The 23,283-nt window shown below is 51.4% G+C and overlaps 1 protein-coding gene across 2 annotated transcripts; it reads right to left on the bottom strand.

Moving 5' to 3' along the window:
* Positions 1 to 240: 240 nt before the first annotated feature.
* AP2S1 (adaptor related protein complex 2 subunit sigma 1) lies at positions 241 to 11,302 on the bottom strand. 2 transcript variants are annotated; one of them, XM_047077786.1, is made up of 5 exons: positions 11,190 to 11,302; positions 6,886 to 7,035; positions 1,173 to 1,286; positions 778 to 837; positions 241 to 606 (listed from the first exon to the last, which is right to left on the bottom strand). In XM_047077786.1, the coding sequence occupies exons 1-5, from the start codon at positions 11,190 to 11,192 to the stop codon at positions 505 to 507; spliced, it is 429 nt and encodes a 142-aa protein (XP_046933742.1). In that variant the 5' UTR covers positions 11,193 to 11,302; the 3' UTR covers positions 241 to 504. The 2 variants fall into 2 exon arrangements, with proteins under 2 accessions (XP_046933742.1, XP_046933743.1); XM_047077787.1 differs by lacking the exon at positions 11,190 to 11,302 and adding an exon at positions 8,419 to 8,498.
* Between the last annotated feature and the right edge of the window lie 11,981 nt (positions 11,303 to 23,283).

Below are 23,283 nucleotides of genomic sequence, written 5' to 3'. Positions count from 1 at the left end.
TAGGGAAGGTGACGCCTGGTGCTGTTAGATGTTGGCAGGAGTATTACTATTTTAGTAGCAAGTGCTCGGTGTCTAAATCCCTCGCCCCTCCAGGTCGGGCGGGCAGGAGTGCACCCGGTGCACCTGCCTCACTCAGGCCAACGGGTTAGTCAACCGACCGACCGACCGACGACGGATGGCGGGGCGTCCCTCGGTGCCTGCGGCTTCTAGGGCGAACAGGCGAGGGCTCAGAGACACGGGCCGGGCGGGACCATGGGTTTATTGGGAGCTCCACGCGAGCACTCACAGCGTCACACGACAAGGGCACGGTTACCCGGAAGGCGCGAGGTGGCCTCCACCCACGGCTGGGCCCGGAGGCGGTGGGGTGCAGTCTCCTTCCTGGTGGCCCGGGCCCAGCGGGGGCCTTCCTCCCGGGCGGCTGAGGGAGGGCACCGGGGAGGCCCGGGCCTGGCAAGGGGGCGAGCAGGGGGCCGGGGGACCGGGGCGGGTGGGGGGCCTGCGCCCTCACTCCAGGGACTGGAGCATCAGCAGCTGCTTCAGCACCTTCGTCTGGCTGGTCTCGCGGATCTCGCCGGCCAGGAACATCTCGTCCACGACCGTGTAAACCTGAGCGGAGGGAGGTCGATGGGGCGGGGGGGCAGACCCCGGTGTGAAGGAGGCCTCCCCACCCCCCAACAGGCGCTGGTCCGAACCCCTGATGGCAGAGAGCCAGGAAACGGACAGGGGCAGAGGCACCGGGCGGCCCGCCCTCCTCCCTCCTCCTGCCCGGAAGCCCACCTTGTAGAAATTGAACACCAGGTCCAGCTCACAGACGTTGTGGAAATACTCGTTTAAGACCTGGGCGGGGGGGGGGGGGGAGGCAGAGATGGTAAGAGCCGGGCAGGGAGAGACACGCAGAGAAACCGAGGAAGGGGGAGGCAGGGAGGAGGAAAGACGCGGTGACAGAGACGGTCAGAGGCAGAAAGTCAAGGGCAGGGATGATCGGAGAGCGAAAGACGGCAGAGGGAGAAAGAGGAAACTGTACGGGCAGGGAGGGGCAGAGGGAGGCCCCCCCCCCACCCGGTCTGGGCATCCCGAGGGGAGACCAGGGGTGGTTCCGGGGAGTCGGGCCCGGGGCCACAGCGCCCCTACCTTCTCCCCCGCCCCCCCCCACCCCCCGCCTGCCCCTGCACCTCCACGAAGTTGTGGATGGCCTCCAGGTAGGCCAGGTTGTTGTCATTGACATCCACGCAGATGCAGAAGTAGAGGCCAGCGTAGCGTCGGTAAATGATCTTGAAGTTCCGGAACTGCAGGGCAGAGAGCCTGTCAGCGCCCAGCTGTGCCCAGGACCCAACGTGCTGGGCAGAGCGGGGCCAAAAAATTCCGTCCTTTATCCCATGCACGGTCCCTGAGGCCCTGCTCTGCGTCTGGCCCTGTGCCGGGGACACAGTGGTGACGGAGACAGGCCTGGCCCTCCCCTCGCGGGGCTCCCAAACCCACAGAGGTTCATCCACGGTCATCCCCAGCCTGGGGATCCAGGAGGGCTTCCTGGAGGAGGGGGCGCCTGCACTGAGGTCTGCACTGGGAGAGTAGATAAAGAGATAGATACAGGGGCACCTGGGGGGCTCAGTTAAGCATCCGACTTCGGCTCAGGTCATGATCTCGTGGTGCGTGGGTTTGAGCCCCGCATTGGGCTTTGCACGGACAGTACAGAGCCTTCCTGGGATTCTCCTTCTCCTCCTCTCTACCTCTCCCCCTTTGGCATGGTGCGCGCGCGCTCTCTCTCTCTCTCAAAGTAAATAAAATTTGTTTTAAAAAAAGAGAGAGGGGCGCCTGGGTGGCTTGGTCGGTTAAGCCTCCGACTTCGGCTCAGGTCATGATCTCGTGGTCCGTGAGTTCGAGCCCCGCATCGGGCTCTGGGGCTGACAGCTCAGAGCCTGGAGCCTGTTTCAGATTCTGTGTCTCCCTCTCTCTCTCTGCCCCTCCCCTGTTCATGCTCTGTCTCTCTCTGTCTCAAAAATAAATAAAACATTTAAAAAGTTAAAAAAAATAAAAATAAAAAAGAGAGAGAGATAGATATAGATACAAATAGGCATCAGGGTTTGCTAAGCACAAGGTCTTTGGCCAATATCTGAAAAATCCCAGCTCTGGGTCTGGTGTTAGAATGTTTTGTCGCCACCTGGTGGAAACTACAAAACATTAGTCCCTGATTTTTATGCCTCTTTTTTTCCTCCCCCGGGGCTCATCCTTCTGTTAATTTCTATACTTTGAGTATGTTTCCTTTCCTTTTTTTTTTTTAAGTTTATTTGTTTACTTAGAGAGAGAGAGAGAGAGAGAGAGCGAGCGAGAGCCGGGGAGGGGCAGGGAGTGAGGGAGAATCCCAAGCAGGCGTGGGGCTCAATCTCAGGACCCTGACATCACGACCTGAACAGAAATCAAGAGTCGGATGCTTCACCGATTGAGCCACCCAGGCGCCCAGCATTCTGTTTTTTCTGAAAGCTCTCCGTCTCCCACTATCACCCTCCCGGCTTGTTCCTATGCCTCAGTTTTAAATTTGGAGGCTTCTCGGGGAAGCTGGGTGGCTCACTCAGTTGAGCGTCGACTCTTGATTTCGGCTCGGGTCGTGATCTCAGGGTCCTGGGATCGAGCCCCAAGTCAGGCTCTGCACTGAGCGCCTGCTCGGAATTCTCTCTCTCCCTCTCCCTCTGCCCCTCCCCATGGGCACCTTGTGTGCTCTCTCTCTCTCTCTCTCTCTGGGATCCGGCCTCACACCTTCACACCTTCTCCTGCTATATACTCTCAGATGAGTCTCTTCCCGCAGGCTGGGGCAGGCCCCCTCTGAACTGCCCCCCCCCCCACAGGGCCCCCATCCCCACCCTGACCACTCCAGGCGTCACTGTCTGGGGGCAGGTCTGTCTCCTCACTGGACTGAGCTGGGGCTGTCACCGCCGTGTCCCCAGCACCACCCTGCACGGGAAGAAGGCCAAGCCCTAATCCCTGGAACCCGTGAACAGGTGACCTTACATGGCAAAAGAGATTGTGCGGGTGTGCTAAGGGTCTTGAGACGGGGAGATCTGGGATTATCCCGACGGGGCCCAGAGCAATTCCACAATGATCCTTATAAGGGAAAGAAGACGACGGGAGAGTGTGGGTGGGAGAGAGAGTTCAAGAGGCTATGCTGCCGCCTTTGAAGCTGGAGAAGGGGTCCCCCGTGCGGAGGAACACGGGCCACCTCCAGAAGTGGGGGAAAGGCAAGGAAACAGACTCTCCCCGGAGCCCGCAGAGGGAACTCAGCCCCTGCTGACCCATTGTGGACGCCCGACCTCAAGAACTGTTGAGACAAGGAATCTGTGTTGTTTGGAGCCACTAAGTTTAGTAATTTGTTACCACGGGGGCGCCTGGGTGGCTCAGTCGGTTAAGTGTCCCAACTCTTGATCTCGGCTCAGGTCATGATCTCACAGTCAGTGAGTTCGAGCCGCACATCGGGCTCGGCGCTGGTGGCGTGGAGCCTGCTCGGGATTCTGTCTCTCCTTCTCACCTACCCTCCCTCACTTGTGTGCGCGCTCGCTCTCTCGCTCTCTCTCTCTCTCAAAATAAATAAATAAACCAGAAGAAAAAAGTGATTTGTTACCACAGCAAAAGGAATCTAACATAGGTGCTAAGGAATAGGCATTCATGAACAAACGAGAGGAAGAAAGTTTGGGTGGCCTGGGCCTTCTCGTTGGGTACTCATTCTTAGGTTTTCCTCTCACAAGTCCCCTCCTCCAGGAAGCCTGCCCTGATCTCAGTCTCCTGAGAGAGACAGTATTTATTGTCTCCTACCCCTGATCCTTCCCACTTCGTTGGGGAGGGACCAATTCTCTCTTTTTTAAAAAAAAAAAATTTTTTTTAACTTTTATTTATTTTTGAGACAGAGAGAGACAGAGCATGAACGGGGGAGGGGCAGAGAGAGAGGGAGACACAGAATCGGAAGCAGGCTCCAGGCTCTGGGCCATCAGCCCAGAGCCCGACGCGGGGTTCAAACTCACAGACCGTGAGATCGTGACCTGAGCTGAAGTAGGACACTTAACCGACTGAGCCACCCAGGCGCCCCACCAATTCTCTCTTATTCCCCACTGCATTCCCTCCCCCAGGAACCCCTCCCTGACCCTCAGGCTGAGTCAGGAGCCCTCCTCCCACCCGGCTGCTCCGTCCCAGCCCTGCCCTCTCTGGGTGGTGGTGGGAGAGAGTGGGAAATAAACGCACAAAGGAACAAATGAATGAATGAATGGCCTACATCGGGAGGAACCGAAGATCTGGGCGTCAGGGCCCCTTGTGACCTTCTCGCCTGCCCAGCTGGCATCACCGACCTGCTCCTGGTCCCTCAGCACTCCGAGCAGGAGGCCCACTATGCTGGCAGCAGGGGACGGGGCATCCGCCCCCTCCTTCCATCCTGCACCTGCTGCACCGGCTCTCGCCCCGTCGCCCTGCTCCCCGCAAGGCCCCCCATCCCGTCCTCCTCCTGGAAACCCTTTTCTCTAGGCTGCTGGGAACCCCGAATCTCCTGGCTTTCCTCTGCCTCCTCACCTCCCGCCTCTACATATGGCCTCTCTTCTCTCCTTTGTTCCCCTCTGTCGATCGTCACCCCACCCCCCAACCCCGCTAAGTCCCTCGGCCTTCCTTGCCCGCAGTGTGCAGAACCTTCCAGATCACCACATCCTGCCCAAACTCCGGTTCATCACTCCGTCCTGGATTCTCCGCTGGGGTGTGAACAGACACCTCACTCCTGGCCTTCGCCCTCAACCTGCTCTTTCCTGAGCTGGCCCACCTCCCTCCTCTGCTCAAAACCCTCCCGGAGCAGCCACCACACTCGTAAGAGCTCAAGTCTTATGAGGCCCACGAGGCCCCAGGTGATCTGTCCCTGTTATCTCTTTGACCTCATCGGCCCTCCTCCCTGCCTTACAGCACCTCAGACCCGCTAGCCTTCTTGCTATCCCAGGAATGCCCCACTAGGTTCCCGCCTCAGGGCCTTTGCTCGCTACTCCTTACTCGCTACTCCCTGGGTTGGGAGGGCTCCCTCCCTCTCAGATATCATCTCCTGCCACTTCTTCAGCCCCTTCAGGTCTTGGCTCCAATGCTACCGTTTCGAGACTTCCTCCTTAAATCCCTGACACCTGCATTCCGACCCCCGCTGTACACACGCCAGCACTTCACCTCCCACAGATGACGCTTTTGCTCCCGGGCACCTATCACCACCTGCCAGGGTCTACCTTTGTCACCAGGCTCCCTCTGACCAGAACATCAGTGCCCTCAGGGCAGGGACTTGGATCTTTCAGTTCCCGCACCCAGAACAGTGCCCGGCGGGGGCGCCTGGGTGGCTCGGTTGGTTAAGCGTCCGACTTCGGCTCAGGGCATGATCTCACAGTTCGTGAGTTCGAGCCCCGCGTTGGGCTCTCTGGTGTCAGCGCAGAGCCCGCTTCAGCGCCTCTGTCTCCCCCTCTCTCAGCCTCTCCCCTGCTCTATCTCAAAAATAATAAACATAAACGTAATAATAATAATAGTAAGGAACAGTGCCCGGCATACAGTAGGCCCCCATTAAATGTGTTGAACTTACAGCCTGGCTGATGCCGTGGGAATTAAAGACACAGCCTTCCTGATTTAAAGACACCGGGCTGGTTCAGGCAGTATAGCCTGCAACTCTTGATCTCAGGGTCATGAGTTCAAGCCCCCTGTTGGGTATGGAGATTACTTAAAATGAACGAATGAATGAATGAATGAACGAACGGACCTGAGACATAGCAACAAACAGCCATACAAGATCCTTGACTGGCTCTGAATAATCAGCTACGACAATCTGGGGGACATTTAACTATTGATTGGGTATTAGAGTAAATAAGGGAGTATGATTACTTTCATCAGGTCGGCTAATGATATTGCGGTAATGTAAGGAAGCATCTTTATTTTCTGAGATAATTAGGAGTGAAAAGTCATCATCTCTGTAACTTAATTTCAAACACTACAGCAAGGGATAGTTCGCTACCTTAGTCTCTACTCGTGTGTGTGTGTTTTTCTAGAGTTTTATTTCATTTTTAAGATTTTATTTTTAAGCAATCTCTACACCCAAGGGGGGGTAAACTCACAACCCTGAGATCAAGAGTCACGTGCTCCACCGACTGAACCAGCCAGGTACCTGGGCGCCCTCATTTTTATAGTAATTTTTTAAAATAAGTTTCTTTTTAATGTTTATTTACCTTTGAGAGAGAGAGAGAGCAAGCGAGCACGAATGGGGGACAGGCAGAGAGAGAGGGAGATACAGAATCTGAAGCAGGCTCCAGGCTCTGAGCTGTCAGCACAGAGCCCCACGCGGGGCTCGAACCCAGGACCTCTGAGATCATGACCTGAGCCAAAGTCGGACGTTTAACCATCTGGGCCACCCCAGGCGCCCCTTTATAGGAAGTTTTAAAAAGGCACAAGAAAAAAAAAAAAAATCCTTCAGCCAAAAGAAAAGGTAGAGCCAAAGGGTGAAATATTAATACAGATGAAATCTGGATACTGGGTGTATGAATCTTCAATCAACTTCCTTCTCACTGTATTAATCTGTATGTTCGAAAATCTTCACAACGTGGGGACCCTGGCGCCTGGTACAGCGTGTGACTCTTGGTCTCGGGGTTGTGGGTTCGAGCCCCACGTTGGGTGCAGGGATGACTTAAAACTAAATTTAAAAAAAAATTTTTTTTCCCACAATGAAAAGTTCTTTGCAAAGAAGGAAGATCGCCAGCTCAAAGCGTGTTGAGGGAATGAACGCGGGAAGGAAAAGAGGGCCCGAGGGGTTCCTGCCTGTAGGCGTCGGGCAGGAGGCTGGGCAGGAAGGACGGGTGGAGGGAAGCAGGCGAGTGTGGTAGGCATGGGGGGGCAGGGGAGCATCACCTCCACAAAGTTGGTGTGTTTGGCATCTCGGACAGTGACCACGGCGTGCACCTCCTCGATCAGCTTCTGTTTCTCGTCGTCATCGAACTGCATGTACCACTTGGCCAGGCGCGTCTTGCCCGCCCGGTTCTGGATGAGGATGAAGCGGATCTGGGGACAGCAGGAGAAAGCGGAAGTGAGCGTGGCGGGGAGAGAGGGCTGGTCCAGGATGCCCCGCCCCGAAGCCCCGCCCACCCCCACGGGCCACGCCTGTAGACAGGGGCCACGCCTCCTGCCGCCTGCCCTCTGGGGTCTCAACTGCTCCCCAGAGCCCGGTGGTCCCAACACCCCAAGGGAGTGACTTTTCCCACTCCCTGGCCCTGAGGCCCAGGCTCCGCTATCTTTGTCTGTTTGACCTTGGACAAAGGATCCGCCCCCTCAGCCTCAGACTCCCCACCGGCAAAGTAAGTTTCCTAAGAAGATCCATCTTGTCAGTGTTACGGTGGGATAGAGGTTTATAAGCTTAATTCAGGAGCCGGCACGTAGCATGCGCTCGGGAAATGTTTTGAGTTTCAGACTTCTGTGGTCTGAATCCGGGAGACCCCAACTCTTTTATTTTCTTTTTCCTTACCAATTTCTTAAATTTCACCCACTTAAAAGATATGTTTCTTTCTTTTGAGAGAGAGAGAGAGAGAGAGAGAGAGAGAGCGCACACATGAGACAGAGCCCAGAGAGAAGGAGAGAGGGAATCCCAAGCAGGTTCTGCGCTGTCAGCGTGGGGCCTGACACTAGGCTGGATCTCACCAGCTAGAGATCATAGAGTCAGAACCTTAACCGACCGCGCCACCTAAAATTCACCCATTCAAGATGTATATAGTTCAAGTGGTTTTTAGTGCATTCATATGATTGGGCAAAAATCACTAGTCTCTAATTCCAGAATATTTTCATCACCCCAGAAAGAAACCCCCACCCGTGTAGCAGACACTTCCCCTCCCTCCGGCCGCTGGCAAACAAGAACCTTTCTCTCTCTATAGATTTTCCTGTTCTGGACATTTCGTGTGAATAGAATCAGAAACTATGTGGCCCTTGGTTTGCCTTCTGTCCCTTGGCAATGTTTTCAAAGCGCACCCACGTGGAGGCCTGTCCAGGCTTCACTTCTTTTCTTTTCAAAAAAAAATTTTTTTTAATGTTTATTTTTGAGAGGGAGAGACAGAGCATGAGCTGGGGAGGGTCGAGAGAGGGGGAGATGCAGAATCCGAAGCAGGCTCCAGGCTCTGAGCTGTCAACGCAGAACCCAACGACCGTGAGATCATGACCTGAGCTGAAATCAGACGCTTAACCGACTGAGCCACCCAGGCGCCCCCAGGCTTCATTTCTTTTTATGGCTGAATCGCATTCCACCGCATGGATATACCTCGTTTTGCTGACCCACCCATCCGTTGATGGGCATTTGGGTTATTTCCACTTTTGGGTGATTATGAATAAGGCCGCTATGACCATTTGCATGCAAGCTCTTATGTGCATGTGATGGTTTCATTTCTCTAGGGTATATACCTAGGGGGGGAACCGCTGGGTCTTGTGTTAATGCTGCGTCTCGCTTTCTCAGGAACTGCTGAACTGTTTTCCAAAGCATCTGCCACTTCTCAAGTCATGGAACTCCTTGGTGCCTCAGTTTATCCACCTGGAAAGGGCCTCATAAAGTGCGATGGGAAGTAAACAGTGTATGAAAAGCATCTAGACCAGCACCGTGCCTGGTTAGGATTATGCGCTGTGTCAGTTCTGATTACCATCAGCGAGGGCTAGGAAATTCGTTCTTGTGATTCTGAAAAGCCAGGTCAACCCTCATAGGGCTACTATGAAAACGTGAACAAGTTAATGCCTGAAGTGCTTAGCACAGTGCCTGTTATATGTACAGCCCTCGATACGATTAGTGATCAGGGCTGAGAGGCATTTGTCCAAGTGGCTAAGAACACAGACTCTAGAGCCTGAATGAATCCTGGCACTCCTGGCTGTGTGCCCATGGGCAAGTAACTTGGCCTCTCTGGGCCTCAGTTTCTCCTTCTGTATAACGGACATAATGATAGCACCTCCCTCATAAGATAGTCGCAAGGGTTAAGAAATGTCAGGGGCCCAGCACAGTGGCTGGAACATACTAAATGTTACACAAGTATTAGTTCTTAGTGATATTATAATTCACCATCATTTGACTTTAAGAAAACCAAGGCCCGGGGCGCCTGGGTGGCTCAGTCGGTTACGGGTCCGACTCTTGATTTCAGCTTGGGTCAGGATCCCGGGGTCGTGGAACAGAGCCCCATGTCGGGCTCCGCGCTGAGCGTCGAGGCTGCTTGGGGTTCTCTCTCTGTTCCTCTCTCTCAGCCCCTCCCCTGCTTGCACTCTGTCTCTCAAAATAAATAAATAAACATTTAAAAAAAATGTTTTTTTAAATGTTTATTTAAACACACAGAGTGACAGCGGGGAAGAGGCAGAGAGAGGGAAACATAGAATCAGAAGCAGGCTCCAGGCTCCAGAGCTGTCAGCACACAGCCCGACGCAGTGCTTGAACCCACGCATTTTGAGATCATGACCTGAGCTGAAGTCGGATGCTTAACCGACTGAGCCTACCCAGGCGCCACAAATAAATAGTTAAAAAATAGTAAGAAAAGAAAAGAAAACCAAGGCCCAACTTCACCCAGCTAGGAAGCCCGCCTTTAGGCCCAGTTCTGTTTGAGACAGGCATGCGCATACCCATTTATAGATGAAGAAACTGAGGCTCAGAGAAAGAAGTCTCACAGCCACAAAGCACACCTGGGAGTCGAAAGGCTTTGCTCTGGACCCCTTTACCCTGGCTGACTCTCCGGGAGCCTCTATCCGTTCATGGGAGTCCACTCTCTTTCCTAAGCCTCACTCTCCAATAGTCCCCCCTCCCCCAACCAATCAAGACAGACAGGAACAGGATATTACACTCTCCTTCCAAGAACCCCATCTGCTGAGCCAGGGAAAACAACTTCCTAGCAGGCCAGGGGTCCTGGGTACAAAGGGAAAGGGCCTGGGCCTGGCTGGGGGGAGGCTCACTAGGCAGCCACAACCTGTGGGCAGAGCCAGAGATATATAGGGTATATGGGGGAGGAGAGCTAAAAGAGCTGAGGGAGAGTCCTGCCGCTCACCCCCAAATTCCCTCACACACCTCTTCTGTATTAGAATCTCTCCACCTCTGGGAATCTGCCCTAAGAGGTCCCTTCCCTCCTGCACCCTCACCCCTCTGATGTTCCCTCTGGATGCCCCCCAACCTTCCCTGTCTCTGAGCCCCCATCCCCTGGAGCTCTTCCGTTTTGACTTCCAATTTCTGGGTTTCGATCAATCCCCTCTTTTAGGCCTCAGAAGGCCTTTTACTGGGGACATCCCTTCTCTGACGCCAAGGCCTCCTCCCCTGTTCCAAAGGTCCGTGTTGCCTCCAAGGACCCTGTTTATGGGGGAGACTCCCTCGTTCTGACACCCACCTCCATTGATCTTGTTTTCCAGCTCCCTGCCCAAAGACCCATCCTGGGGGAGGGGAGCCAAATCCAATGCCCAGTCCTTGCTCCAAAAACTCCATTCACATCTCTCACACTTGTATGTCTATCCCTACCCAAGACCCCTCTTCTTGGAAGGACCTGTTCCATTGCTCCCCAACCGTTTCTAATACCCACTCCCTACCTCCAAGCCTTCTCCTGCTTTGCAACACACTTCCCCTGACCCCATTCCCTACAGCAGCCTACTTCCCGTCTCCAGCGCCCAGGCTCTTCCCCTTGAGATTCTCTCATTCTCTTTCTCCCTCTCTCTCGTCAGCAGTACTCCTCCCGTTTCAACAGCCCCTCTCTTCCTTCAGTGTCAGTTTCCGCCTTCTAAAGACCCCTTCTGAAGCAGTCCCAGAGGTTTCCATTCTTCTCCAATTATCCTGCCACACTCCGAGAGATCCCTCCTCTTGGGTCGCCCCCTTCCCACCTCCCATTCCTTCTCCCCACCTCCCAGGTCCCGCTTCACGAATCGCCTCCGCATTTCAACCCCCCGCCCCCGCCACCTCCAGTGTCTCCCGCACAGCCCTCTCTCCTTGGCACTCGGTCGCCAATGTCCTCTAGCTTCGAGACCCCCGGTGCGCTTCCGCGCCGACAATCTCCACCCAGTTGCCCCCTTCCCGGGCCTCCAATCGGCCCCAATCCCGAGAGCCCGCGCCCGGCCCAAACCATCGCACCGCGGCAGGGGACGCTTGTCAGCACCCAAGCGAGCCTCAAGCACCTGCACGCGGACCCACCCTGCGCCCGTCCCCAAGGTGGGCGCGCCCCCGTTACCATGGCGACCCCCGTCCGGACCCCAGCGGCCCCGGTCCCGCGGCTACTTGGCAGCTCCGGCTCCCGCAGCAGTCCGGGGTCCCAGGGCTAGAGCGGACTTCCGGCAGAAGAACGCGCCCGCCTTCTCGCGCACAGCCCACTGGGAACCGTAGTCTCAAGAATGCCTTCCCCCGGCCAGGCTGCAAGCCTGGGAAAAGGGCTGGTCCCCCTTCCCAACATGCTGCGCGACTGTCCTTTTCCCACCCCACGGTACAGACCCCGAATGCATGCTGGGAGTTGCGGGTGATGGTCCCTTCCGAGGACTACAATTGCGTGACAGCCCGCAACGGGGAGTTGAATTCTGGGAAATGTAGTTCTGGTAGTCCTCCCTCTATCCCTATCCTCCTAAGGCGAGAAGGGCATGCTGGAAATAGTAGTTTTAAAGTAAGAAATTGATCTGTGGGTCTGGGGGCAGAAAAAAAAAAAAAAAAAAGAAGGAGAAGAAGGAGAAAAAACTGCGCTGTGGGAACTCGAAATGTGACTCTGACCGCGCTCACCCAGTGCTTTTCTTGAAATATATTGCGGTTCCCTGTGGGAGATTGACAGTGGTTTAAGAGAATGATTTTGAGAGGACTGTGTGCAAATTCGGCCATTGCATTAACTAGCTGTGTGACTTTGGGACAACGACTTCACCTCTTAGCTCAATTTCTTCATGTGTAAACAGGAGTAATCAAGAGGTCACCTCGGCGGGGTTGTTTTACATCTTCAATAAGTTTCCGAAGCGCTTATCACAGTGTTTGATACATAGTAAGTGCTCAATAAATACTAGCTGACATCACGAATGCTCATTGTTAACGTCCACAGGATAATAGGATCTTCTTACTTCCTATCCAGAGGTACAGTTGTCTCCTTTCAGTTATCTCAAATAGGCCAAATGTTTTCCTAACTCAGCAACTTTTCCTTTGTACTTTCCTATTGCCCATAGGCCTTTCCGCATTCATCCTGAGGCTGGCTCCTTTTCTTCCTTTACCTTAAACACCACTTCCACAGACCTGTGTAGAAGACCCTGCCTGCCTACAAAGGTCCTCTTCTCCCATCACCGAAATTCTCTAGGTTTGATTTTTTTTTAAGTTTACTTATTTACTTTGACGGAAAGAGAGAGGGAAAGGGGGGAAGGGCAGAGAGAGAGAGAGAGAGAGAGAGAGAGAGAGAGAGAGAGAGAATCCCCAGCAGGTTCCAAACTGTAGTGCACGGTCCGATGTGGGGCTCGAACGCACCAACTGCAAGATCATGGCCACTGAGCCACCCAGGTGCCCCTAGGTTTGATTTTTTTTTAAATATTTTTTTTAACGTTTATTTATTTTTGAGACAGAGAGAGACAGAGCATGAACGGGGGAGGGTCAGAGAGAGGGAGACACAGAATCCGAAACAGGCTCCAGGCTCTGAGCTGTCAGCACAGAGCCAGGCGCAGGAATTGAACTCACGGACCGCGAGATCATGACCTGAGCCAAAGTCGGCCGCTTAACCGACTGAGCCACCCAGGTGCCCCTGATTTTTTTTTTTTAACATTTATTCATTTTTGAGAGACAGATTACAAGCAGGGGTGCATTAGAGAGAGAGGGAGACACAGAATCCGAAGCAGGCTCCAGGCTCTGAGCTGTCAGCACAGAGCCCGACACGGGACTTGAACTCACCGACCGCGAGATCATGCCCTGAGCCAAAGTCGGCCGCTTAACTGACTGAGCCACCCAGGCGCCCCTGATTTTTTTTTTTTAACATTTATTCATTTTTGAGAGACAGATTACAAGCAGGGGTGCATTAGAGAGAGAGGGAGACACAGAATCTGAAGCAGGCTCCAGGCTCTGAGCTGTCAGCACAGAGCCCCACGTGGGGCTCAAACTCAGGAGCCGTGAGATCGTGACCTGAGCGGAAGCCAGACGCTTAACCGACTGAGACACCCAGGCACCCCTAAGATTTTATATTTAAGTAATCTCCAAACCCACCCTGTGGCTCGAACTCATAACCCCAAGATCAAGCATCGCGTGTTCCACCAACTGAGCCGGCCAGGTGCCCCTCTAGGTTTCTTTTTTGTTTTGTTTTGTTTTGTTTTGTTTTGTTTTAATGTTTATTTATTTATTCCAGAGATAGAGAGAGGGAGAGAGCAGTGGAGGGGGACTGAGAAAGAGAGGGTGTGAGAGAGAATCCCAAGTAGTCTCCATGCTCTTCTCATGGAGCCCGACAAGGGACTCGATCCCACTAACCATGAGATCAGGACCTGAGCCAAAATCAAGAGTCTGACGCTCAACCAATTGAGCCACCCTGGTGCCCCAAGTTTCATTTCTTATAGAATCAGTGGGGAGACCCTCTGACTCCCTGAACTCAGAACTGACCTCCTAAGCTCAGCAAGCTCCCAGAGCTTCCGCCTACCTGTCAAATTCATCTTTTGGAAATTAACTAATGAGTTGCTGGACTGGGGAAAGAAACATTTGTGGGTGAGATGCCTGTGCGGATGAATCAGAAAGTGCTCAACAGTGACCTCAGTTTCTTTTTTTTTTTCAACGTTTATTTATTTTTTTTGGAACAGAGAGAGACAGAGCATGAACGGGGGAGGGGCAGAGAGAGAGGGAGACACAGAATCGGAAACAGGCTCCAGGCTCTGAGCCATCAGCCCAGAGCCCGACGCGGGGCTCGAACTCACGGACCACGAGATCGTGACCTGGCTGAAGTCGGACGCTTAACCGACTGCGCCACCCAGGCGCCCCGACCTCAGTTTCATTGTAATGTTAAAATCCCCCCCTCTGAATATTCGTCACAAGCCCTCATAAGAGGAGCCTGAGTACCGTGGTTCTGGGAGTCCCTGATCTGTCCCTCCCCCCCCATCCCCGCTCTGTCTCTCAAAAAGAAATTAAAATATTAAAAAAAAACACATATCATAGAACAATGTAAATTCAAAACGTGGTATTAGCAGAAGCACCAACACATTGGCACGAAAAGGTTAGGGATCATTTCTATCTGGTGCACTGCTGTATCTCTAGGAAGGTTGGGATTGAGAGAAGGTAAACAAGGTGCCCAGGATATAAAATTAAAGAGGCACTCTTGAGTGCCTGGGTGGCTCAGTCAGTTAAGCGTCCGGCTCTCCATTTCAGCGGAGGTAATGGTCTCTCGGGTTCTTGAGTTCGAGCCCCACGTGGGGCTCTGCACTAGCAGCCCAGAGCCTGCCTGGGATTCTCTGTCTCCCTCTCTCTCTGCCCCTCCCCTGTTCGCGCTCTCTCTCAAAAATAAATAAATAAGGGGCGCCTGGGTGGCGCAGTCGGTTAAGCGTCCGACTTCAGCCAGGTCACGATCTCGCGGTCCGCGAGTTCGAGCCCCGCGTCGGGCTCTGGGCTGATGGCTCGGAGCCTGGAGCCTGTTTCCGATTCTGTGTCTCCCTCTCTCTCTGACCCTCCCCCGTTCATGCTCTGTCTCTCTCTGTCCCAAAAATAAATAAACGTTGAAAAAAAAATTTAAAAAAAAATAAATAAAATAAATAAATAAATAAATAAATAAATAAATAAATAAAACCTTAAAAAAAAAAAGGCACTCACTCTTGGGTGATGACCCTGCCCTTGCAAGAGTCTGAAAGTCAGCACCTACTTGAGGTTTGTTCCCTGGACACCTTGCCTGGCTCACCTTAGTCCCAGCCTTGACGTCTAGCGCTTAGCTCAGTGCCTGGCATGAGTCCGGTGTTCCAAAAACATTTGCTGGATGAATGAGTGAGTGAATGAATGAATGAATGAATGAACGAACAGTTATCAAGAAAAACACACTGTCCCCACTCTGACGACATTCACGGGTCGGGCAGGGGAAAAACGACATTGTATCCATGAATTTTAAAATCACCTAGGAAACAGTAAATATTATTTTATCTCATGCAGTTTCTGTGGGTCAGGAGTTCGGGTGTTCAGCTGTATGATTCTGGCCTGGGGTCCCTCGTGCGGTTTGCAGGGGAACAGATTCTGTCTGTGCCTTCAGGAATCTCATGCCTGGGTGGTTTGGAGTCTAAAGGCGATATTCCAGAGACACGGAAAGAAAGAGCAATCCTAACACTTCCACTCTCGTATGGATTTTGAAATGATCCTTCCCTTTGCAAGATCATGACAGTATGCTTGCCCTGGGGAAAAACTGGGAAGAGTCAAAGTATGCATCGTGAGGGGAAAAGTCAGTTAGTTTATGTGCAGCTACATAACAAAATATTAGACAGTAGTTAAGTTGACAGAGGGGCGCCTGGGTGGCTCAGTCGGTTGTGTATCAGACGCTTGAGTTCAGCTCGGGTCATGATCCCAGGGTCATGGGATTGAGCCCCACGTGGGGCTCTGCCTTGAGTTGGAGTCTGCTTAAGATTCTCTCTGTCTCTCCCTCTCCCTCTCAAATTAAAAAAAGAGAAAAAAGAAAAAAAAAGGAATGAGAGAAACGTGTATGCATTGACACGTTGTTGGAGACACAAAGGATGTTGTGGAGAGATATCTCCACAGTGTACCATTTGATCTTAAATTCATTGTGCCAGCTTTGTGTGTAGAAAATTTTCATGTGTACAAAAAAAAGTGGTAAAATTAGGACAACGAACTCCAGTGTTTACTCGCCTAGATCCATGATTAGCTGACATCGTGCCCCATTTACTCTATGTACGTATGTATTGGAGCGATTCAAAAAAAATGTTTTTAATGTTTATTTAGTTTCGAGAGACAGAGAGAGACAAAGCGTGAGCAGGGGAGGGGCAGGGAGAGAGAGACGGAGACACAGGCTCCAGGCTTTTATCTTATTTTTCCTTCTTTCCCCTATGTTCAGCTGTTGTGTTTCTTAAATTCCTTATTTTATTTTATTTTATTTTATTTTATTTTATTTTATTTTATTTTATTTTAGAGGGAAAGAGAGTGAACGGGGTGGGGCAGGGGAAGAAGGAGGGAGAATCTTACGCAGGCTTCTCCCTCAATGTGGAATCCAAGGCGGGGCTCGATCCCACCACCAAGAGATCATGACCTGAGCCCAAATCAAGAGTCAGAAGCTTAACCCACTGAACCACCCAGGCGCCCCCACATTTTTCTTCTTAAAAGTTATTTGAGGGGCGCCTGGGTGGCGCAGTCGGTTAAGCGTCCGACTTCAGCCAGGTCACGATCTCGTGGTCCGGGAGTTCGAGCCCCGCGTCGGGCTCTGGGCTGATGGCTCAGAGCCTGGAGCCTGTTTCCGACTCTGTGTCTCCCTCTCTCTCTGTCCCTCCCCCGTTCATGCTCTGTCTCTCTCTGTCTCAAAAATAAATAAACGTTGAAAAAAATAAAAGTTATTTGATATATCTGATACCAAACACATAAGCAACACAAGAAGAAAAAAAAAAAGCTGAGCATCAAAATTAAAAACTTTTGTGCACCAAAAGACCCTGTCAAGACAGTGAAAAGACAACCCATAGAATGGAAGAAAGTATTTGCAAAGCCCCTATCTGGTAAGAGACTGATATCCAGAGTAATGTCTCCAAAGAAGAGAGACAAATGGCAAATAATCATAGGAAAATATGCTCAACATCACTAGTCTTCAGGGAAATGCAAATGGAAACCACAGCGAGATACCACCTCACAACCATTAGGATGGCTATTATCAAAAACAAAAGAAAACCACCACCACCAAAACAATAATGACAAAGGTTGGCAAGGATGTGGGAAAACTGGAACCCTCGCACATTGCGAATGTAAAATCGTGCAGGCCCTGTGGGAAACAGTTTTGCAGTTCCACAAAAAAGTTAAATGTAGAATTACTACGTGAAACGGCAACTTTATGTCTAAGTAGATATTCCAAATGACTGAAAAGGGGGTTCAAATACCTGTGCATCAATGGTCCTAGCAACACAATTCACAATAGCCCCAAATCCAAATGTCCAGTAACAGGTGAATAAACAAGATGTAATATATACACTGAAACATTACTCAACCTTAAAAAGGAATGAAATCCTGATACACGCCCCCAACCAACGTGGAGGAAACTTGAAACCATCATGCTGGGTGAAATAAACCAGACACAAATGGACAAATGTGTGGTTTCATTTACATGAGGTACCTAGAACAGGCAAATTTATAGAGACAGAAAGTAGTTCTCTCTCTTTCTTTTAGCAGGCTTCATGCCCAGCACAGAGCCAGCCCTTGATCTCATGGCCCTGAGATTAAGACCTGAGCTGAGATCAAGAGTTGGACGCTTAACTGACAGAGCCACCCAAGCACCCCTGTTCCAGGTATTTTTCTAAGCGATTCGCTTATTGAAACCTCAAAAGAACCCCGTGCAGTAGGTATTAATATTATCAACTCCATTTTAAAGATGAGGAAATTGAGGTACAGAGAAGTTGAGTAACTTGCCCAATGTCACACAGCTAGCGTAAATGGTGGGGTTGAGATTCTAGTCCAGGCATTCCAGTTCCAGAGTCAATGCCTCAAGCCACTATACTATGCTGCGTTCGTGTAAGCGTATAGAGAGATCTGGGGGAAAAAAACAAAACAAAACAAAACAAACACATTTCTGGAGAGGTAAGTGGGATGGGTTTAGATTCTCCATGGAAACTGAATTTTATCTAGAGGTGTTTAAAAAATATTTCTTTATTTTTAAGGGGGGGGGAGGAGGGGAGTGCAGAGAAAAGGAGACACAGAATACAAAGCAGGCTCTGGGCTCTGAGTCATCCACACAGAGCCTGAGGCAGGTCTTGAACTCATGAACCATGAGATCAGACTTGAGCTGAAGTCTGAAGTTCAACTAACTGGGCCACCCAGGCAGGTGCCCCTAATCTAGAGTATTTTAATTTTTTTGCAAGGACAAGAAATTCATGTAGTATTGCATAATTTTAAATAATTAAAGAAAATAATATATAACAGTGGGCAATATAATATATATATTATATAACATAACACATATATTATATAACATATTATGTAACATACAATATATTATATAACATTTAATATATATTATATAACATAATATACATTATATAACATATAATATATATTATATAACATATATTTTGCCCATTGTTATGTATTATATATATTATATGTTATATAATATATATAATATATGTTATATAACATATATATAATATATAACTATGGGCAAAATATTTGAACAGCACTTCACCAAAGATGCTATTCAAATGGACTTTATACCTATGAAAAGACGCCCAACCTCATAAATCAGAGGAAGACAAATTAAGACTAAAAAGATACGATTGAACAACCATTAGAATGGCCAAAATTAAATTAAAAAGACGGAAAAGGTGGGACAGCTGAAATTCTTACACCTGACTCCTGGGATGGAAATTGGTACATTCACTTTGGGGAAGGTGAGTACATGCCCGCCCTGTAACCAGCAATTTCATTTGGGTACATACCTAGCAGGAATGAATACTATGTTTACCAAAAGACGTATTCTAGACTGTCACAGCAGCACTACCCATAATAGCCCCAAAGTGGAAATTACCTAGATGCTCACGACAATAGAATGGCTACATACATCGTATTTCATCCACATGGTGGAATACTACACAGCATTGAGAATGAACGATCGATAAGTACACACAGTATCCTGGAGGAATCTCACAAGCTTGATTAAAAGAGGCCACTTGTTGCCTAATTCCGTTTTTATAAAGTGTAAAAACGGGCGAAACTGATCTATGGCCGTAGAAATCAGGATACAGATTTTCCTCGTGGGAGGGAGTGACTGGAAGGGGTCACCAGGAGGCTTCTGAGAGATTGGTCACATTCTGTTTACCTGGGTGAACGTTACAGGGGTGTGTTTTCATTTTTTTTTTTTCAACGTTTATTTATTTTTGGGACAGAGAGAGACAGAGCATGAACGGGGGAGGGGCAGAGAGAGAGGGAGACACAGAACCGGAAGCAGGCTCCAGGCTCCGAGCCATCCGCCCAGAGCCTGACGCGGGGCTCGAACTCACGGACCGCGAGATCGTGACCTGGCTGAAGTCGGACGCTCAACCGACTGCGCCACCCAGGCGCCCCTTCATTTTTTAACGTTTACTTATTTTTGAGAGAGAAAGAGAGCAAGCGTGAGCGGGGGAGGGGCAGAGAGAGGGAGACAGAGGATCCAAAGCAGGTTCCGCAATGTGATGAGCGGAGACGCGGGACTCTAACCCACCTCGAAATCAGGACCTGAGCCGGAATCAGGAGTTGGCCTCTCAAGGGACTGAGCCACCCAAACGCCCCACAGGGGGTGTGTTCCTTGTGAATTACTCATGGAGCTGTACGTACCCTTGTGATTTGTGGACTTCTCCGTATCTATGTTATATTTCCATTTTTGAAGTCTGTAGAAATTGAGAGGTTCTTTCATTATCCATCCTTCCACGAGCCATTAAGTGCGTGACCGCTTCGTTTCAACCGCGGGCCTGGAGACGGGATCCAGCAGTGAATCCGAGCGGGGATCCGAGCATCCCCGCCTCCCGTTCCTTCCTCGTGATTGGCTGCCCTGCCGACCAATGGCGGAGGAGTTCACCGCTCTCTGTCCTCCCGGCGGCATCAGCTGGCGGCAGCTTCCTCTGTTCGGTTTGTAGGAGGCGCTGTGAGCTCGCTGACTTCTTGGTCAAGCGCAGACCCGGTCCCCACCCTCTGTCTGATTTTTTCAGACTCTGAGGAATGTACAGAGAATATACGCCAGCACATTCACCTCTTTGCAAAACTCTTTAGTGGATTTTTCTGGCTGTGTATCTCTACGAGCGGGGTCCAGAACCCCAGGCTCCGCCTGCCTCGTACCTACTCCGGCTCTCTGGCTGGTCTGAGTTCCAGTCCTAGGAGCCCTTCTGGGAGATGCTTGGGAAATCTCGGCAGCGGCCCAGGCCAGCAGTTGGTACTTCTCTCTCTGTCAGCTAATTGTTTACTCGGTTGTTTATTTATCCTGGAGCGGAGGCTAGCAGGGCAGTGAGGGGGCGGCTGCCCCCAGGGAAGCCTGCTTCCTGTGGTTGGCTTGCTAACACCGGCCCTCTGGCAAACTGGAAAGAAGAATTGCAGAGCTGGGAAGACCCTCCTTGATAGTTCAATTGTTCATTCAAGGAAAACACTGCCTGAGACCCTGCCTTGTGCTTGGACCTGTGCTGGAGACGTCGACAGTGACTGAGATAGCCCTGGCCCTGCCCTCAGGGGGTTCACAGTCTGATGGAAGACAAAGACCTGTTACCAGGCAGGGACAACCCAGGGTGGTCAGGGATTGGATGAAGGGCCCAACGGGGCTGTGAGAACCTAGAGGAAGCACCAGACCAAGCCTGCGTCTTAGGGAGAGCCTCCTGGAAGAGGGGGTCATATGAGCTAGCGTCTGAAAAAGGGGTAAGAGTTAGTCCTTAGACAGGACTGTGTCTTTTCGGCCATCCCCTTTGTTTAGCATGGGATTCATTTATTTATTAACTAGTATTTATTGTGGGCCATTTCCCAGACTGCAGAACTAGCCAGACAGAGCCCCTGCCTTCAAAGGGCTCACACATAAAATGGTGATGCCAATACAGAACTTCAAGCCCTGGTGGAGTGCTATAAAGAAGTATTAAGTTGTAGTCATCTGATCCCCATTATCTGGGTTTGAATCTCAAGTCTGCCACTTACTAGCTGTATAACTTTCCTGGGTCTTGGTTTAGTACAACAATGACACCTACGTAAAACCTTTTATTGTGAGTAACTTGTTCTGCAAGTGTTCCGCAAGACGAGCAAACATTTCTAATTTTAACTTGATAAACGAGCGATGTCTCGCAATACGAGTGAGTAGTATGTGATACTGAATGTCACATGATCACAACTGAGCCAGTGGTTCTTGAAATTTGCTTTGATACATGCTTTGGATTACAAACATGTTTCCTGAATGAATTATGCTTGCAAACCAAAGTTTTACTGTATAGCCTACTCATAAAATATTGAGGATTAGGTGGGTTCATATGTTTAACGTGCTTTAGAATATCACCTAGTATAGGGTACCTGGGTGGCTCAGTCAGTTAAGCGTCCGACTCTTGGTTTAGTCGCAGGTCATGATCTCACGGTTCTGTGCTGATAGTGCAGAGCCTACTTGGGATTCTCTCTCTCTGCCCTTCCCTTGTTGGTGCCCTCTCTCTCTTTCTAGATAAATTAAAAAAAATGTTTAACACAATGTCACCTAGCATAAGGTACCTGTTTTCATCAAAGGATGAGTCAGACCAAATCTGGGAGGCTGCTCTGAGGGAGTGAGTTTAAGCTGAGAGTCGAAGCACAAAGGTAGAATTGACAGGCTCCAAAAGACAGAAGGACATCTAGGTCCAGAGTGAACCCAGTCTTCTCTATTCTGGGTGCTGTCAGTTCACAGTCTTTCCAAGAATGGAACGACCTGGAACATCGCATTGGGAGTTAAAAAGACGTATTAAGTAATTTGAGGTGGGGGGATCCGGTGTTCCCTCAAGTGATCTCAAAATAATTTAGGAACCAAAGTTCGCGATGACAGCCTAAAGAAAACCTGGGCCACGCACTTGACTGGTTAAACAAACTCGGAAAAACAAAACAAAATGAAAGTAATGCACATCTAAAAATCAGATTATATGCATAAAAATGCCAAGTTAAAAAAAGTCAAGGGAAACGACTCTGATCGGTAATCAAAAAAACCTTTATTTAATGGGATGTTTTAAAACTTGAGTGCATGTAATGTTGTTTATCAACGTTTGCAAAGCAGTAGTTTTTAGTACTTAACCGTACTAAAACTGTACTAACTTAAGCTCATTTAATTCTCTCAGCAACCCCATGAGGGAGGTACGATTATTATTCCATTTTTGTAGACGAAGAGACTGAAGAAAGAAACGCAAAATGCAATAGGAAACAGCCTTTCTTCATGCATTCCGTAAATACTGACTGGATGCCCAGAACGCTCATCTTCCACGACGCGTACTTCCGGAGGGATCCCAGAGGAACCCCTCCTCGGTTCAGAAGAACTCAAGGGTTACCGCAGTGCCCCCTTCCCATCACTACTGTTACCCTCCACGGGTCGGAACTGACATTTGATTTGCAGTCATTTGCACAACGCTGACTTGGAGGTCAGGGCTGTACGCAGGAGCGTACCCTCGTCCCTCTCCCGGGCATCGGTCGAACACAGAATCCCAAGCAATTCGTATCCACCAGCGCGTTGCCTGCAGATTTTCATCACCGCCGAGGGAAAGAGCACGCGCTCCCCAGCCCTGCCCCTTCTTCCGGAACGACAAATTGCCCGGCATGGATTGGGGTGAGGCGGGCCACGCCTCCTCGTGTTCCCCAATCAACTCCCTCGCTGGGTGTCCTCTCTGCTCCTCAGCCCCTCCCCGCTGCCCCACGTTACGTCGCTCCCTCTCTCCTCCTCCGTTATTCCAGGGGCTGAGGCTTGCGCGGCAAACCCACCTCCCCTTGCCTCCCATTGGCTGGTCAGGTCCCGCGCGAGCGGGATCGCGCCCTTCGCCCCCGCCCCCAAAGCCGGGCCATGTCTCTCCCCTCCTGCTTTCTCCACGAGCCCCCGCAAGGAGGGGATCGGCTGCTTCTGGCGCGCGCAAGGCCGCGCGCGACTCCCGCGGGCCACTCCCTCCGTCTCGCGCTAGGCAGCCCCTCCCGCGCACGCGCACTTGCCCACCCCGTTCCCTCAGCCCGGTCGCGGGCTGCCTGGTGCCGTCTCGCGTCGCAGCCACCGCAGTAGCGGCATTTCTTTGGGGCGCACGCGCACTATGGCCTCCGCGCCCGTTCCCAGCCAGAGGCCGCGGTAGTGGCACTGAGCCCCACGGGTGCGTAGACGCCCTCGCCTCATCTCCTGCCTGGCGCCGGTTATCCCCTTGCGGCGCGCGCCCAGGGGCCGTTATCCTCCTGCAACGGTCCGCGTGCCACGCACGCGCAGTTGGCGAGGGGCGCGCGCGGCGGGAGCGGCGGCCGCAGGAAGGAGGCGCCGCCGCCGCCATTGCGAGGGAGGGAGGGAGCGAGCGAGCGAGGCTGGTCCGCCCTCCCCCTGGTTCCCGCCCCTCCCCCCTTCCCCTCCCCGCCCCCCCGCCCCGAGGGAGAGCCGCGGCGCGGCGGGAGGAGGAGGTGGAGGAGGCGGAGGAGGGAGCCCGCGAGGGAGGGTCCGCCCGGCCCCCCGCCGC

The sequence above is a fragment of the Lynx rufus genome, unplaced genomic scaffold, assembly GCF_022079265.1.
Source record: "Lynx rufus isolate CCGP_SWC_20201006 ecotype Redwood Valley unplaced genomic scaffold, mLynRuf1.p SCAF_16, whole genome shotgun sequence".
In the NCBI taxonomy this organism is placed as follows: domain Eukaryota; kingdom Metazoa; phylum Chordata; class Mammalia; order Carnivora; family Felidae; genus Lynx; species Lynx rufus.
The sequence above is the reverse complement of the archived record's forward strand: the minus strand, read 5'-3'. Positions and strand labels throughout refer to the sequence as shown.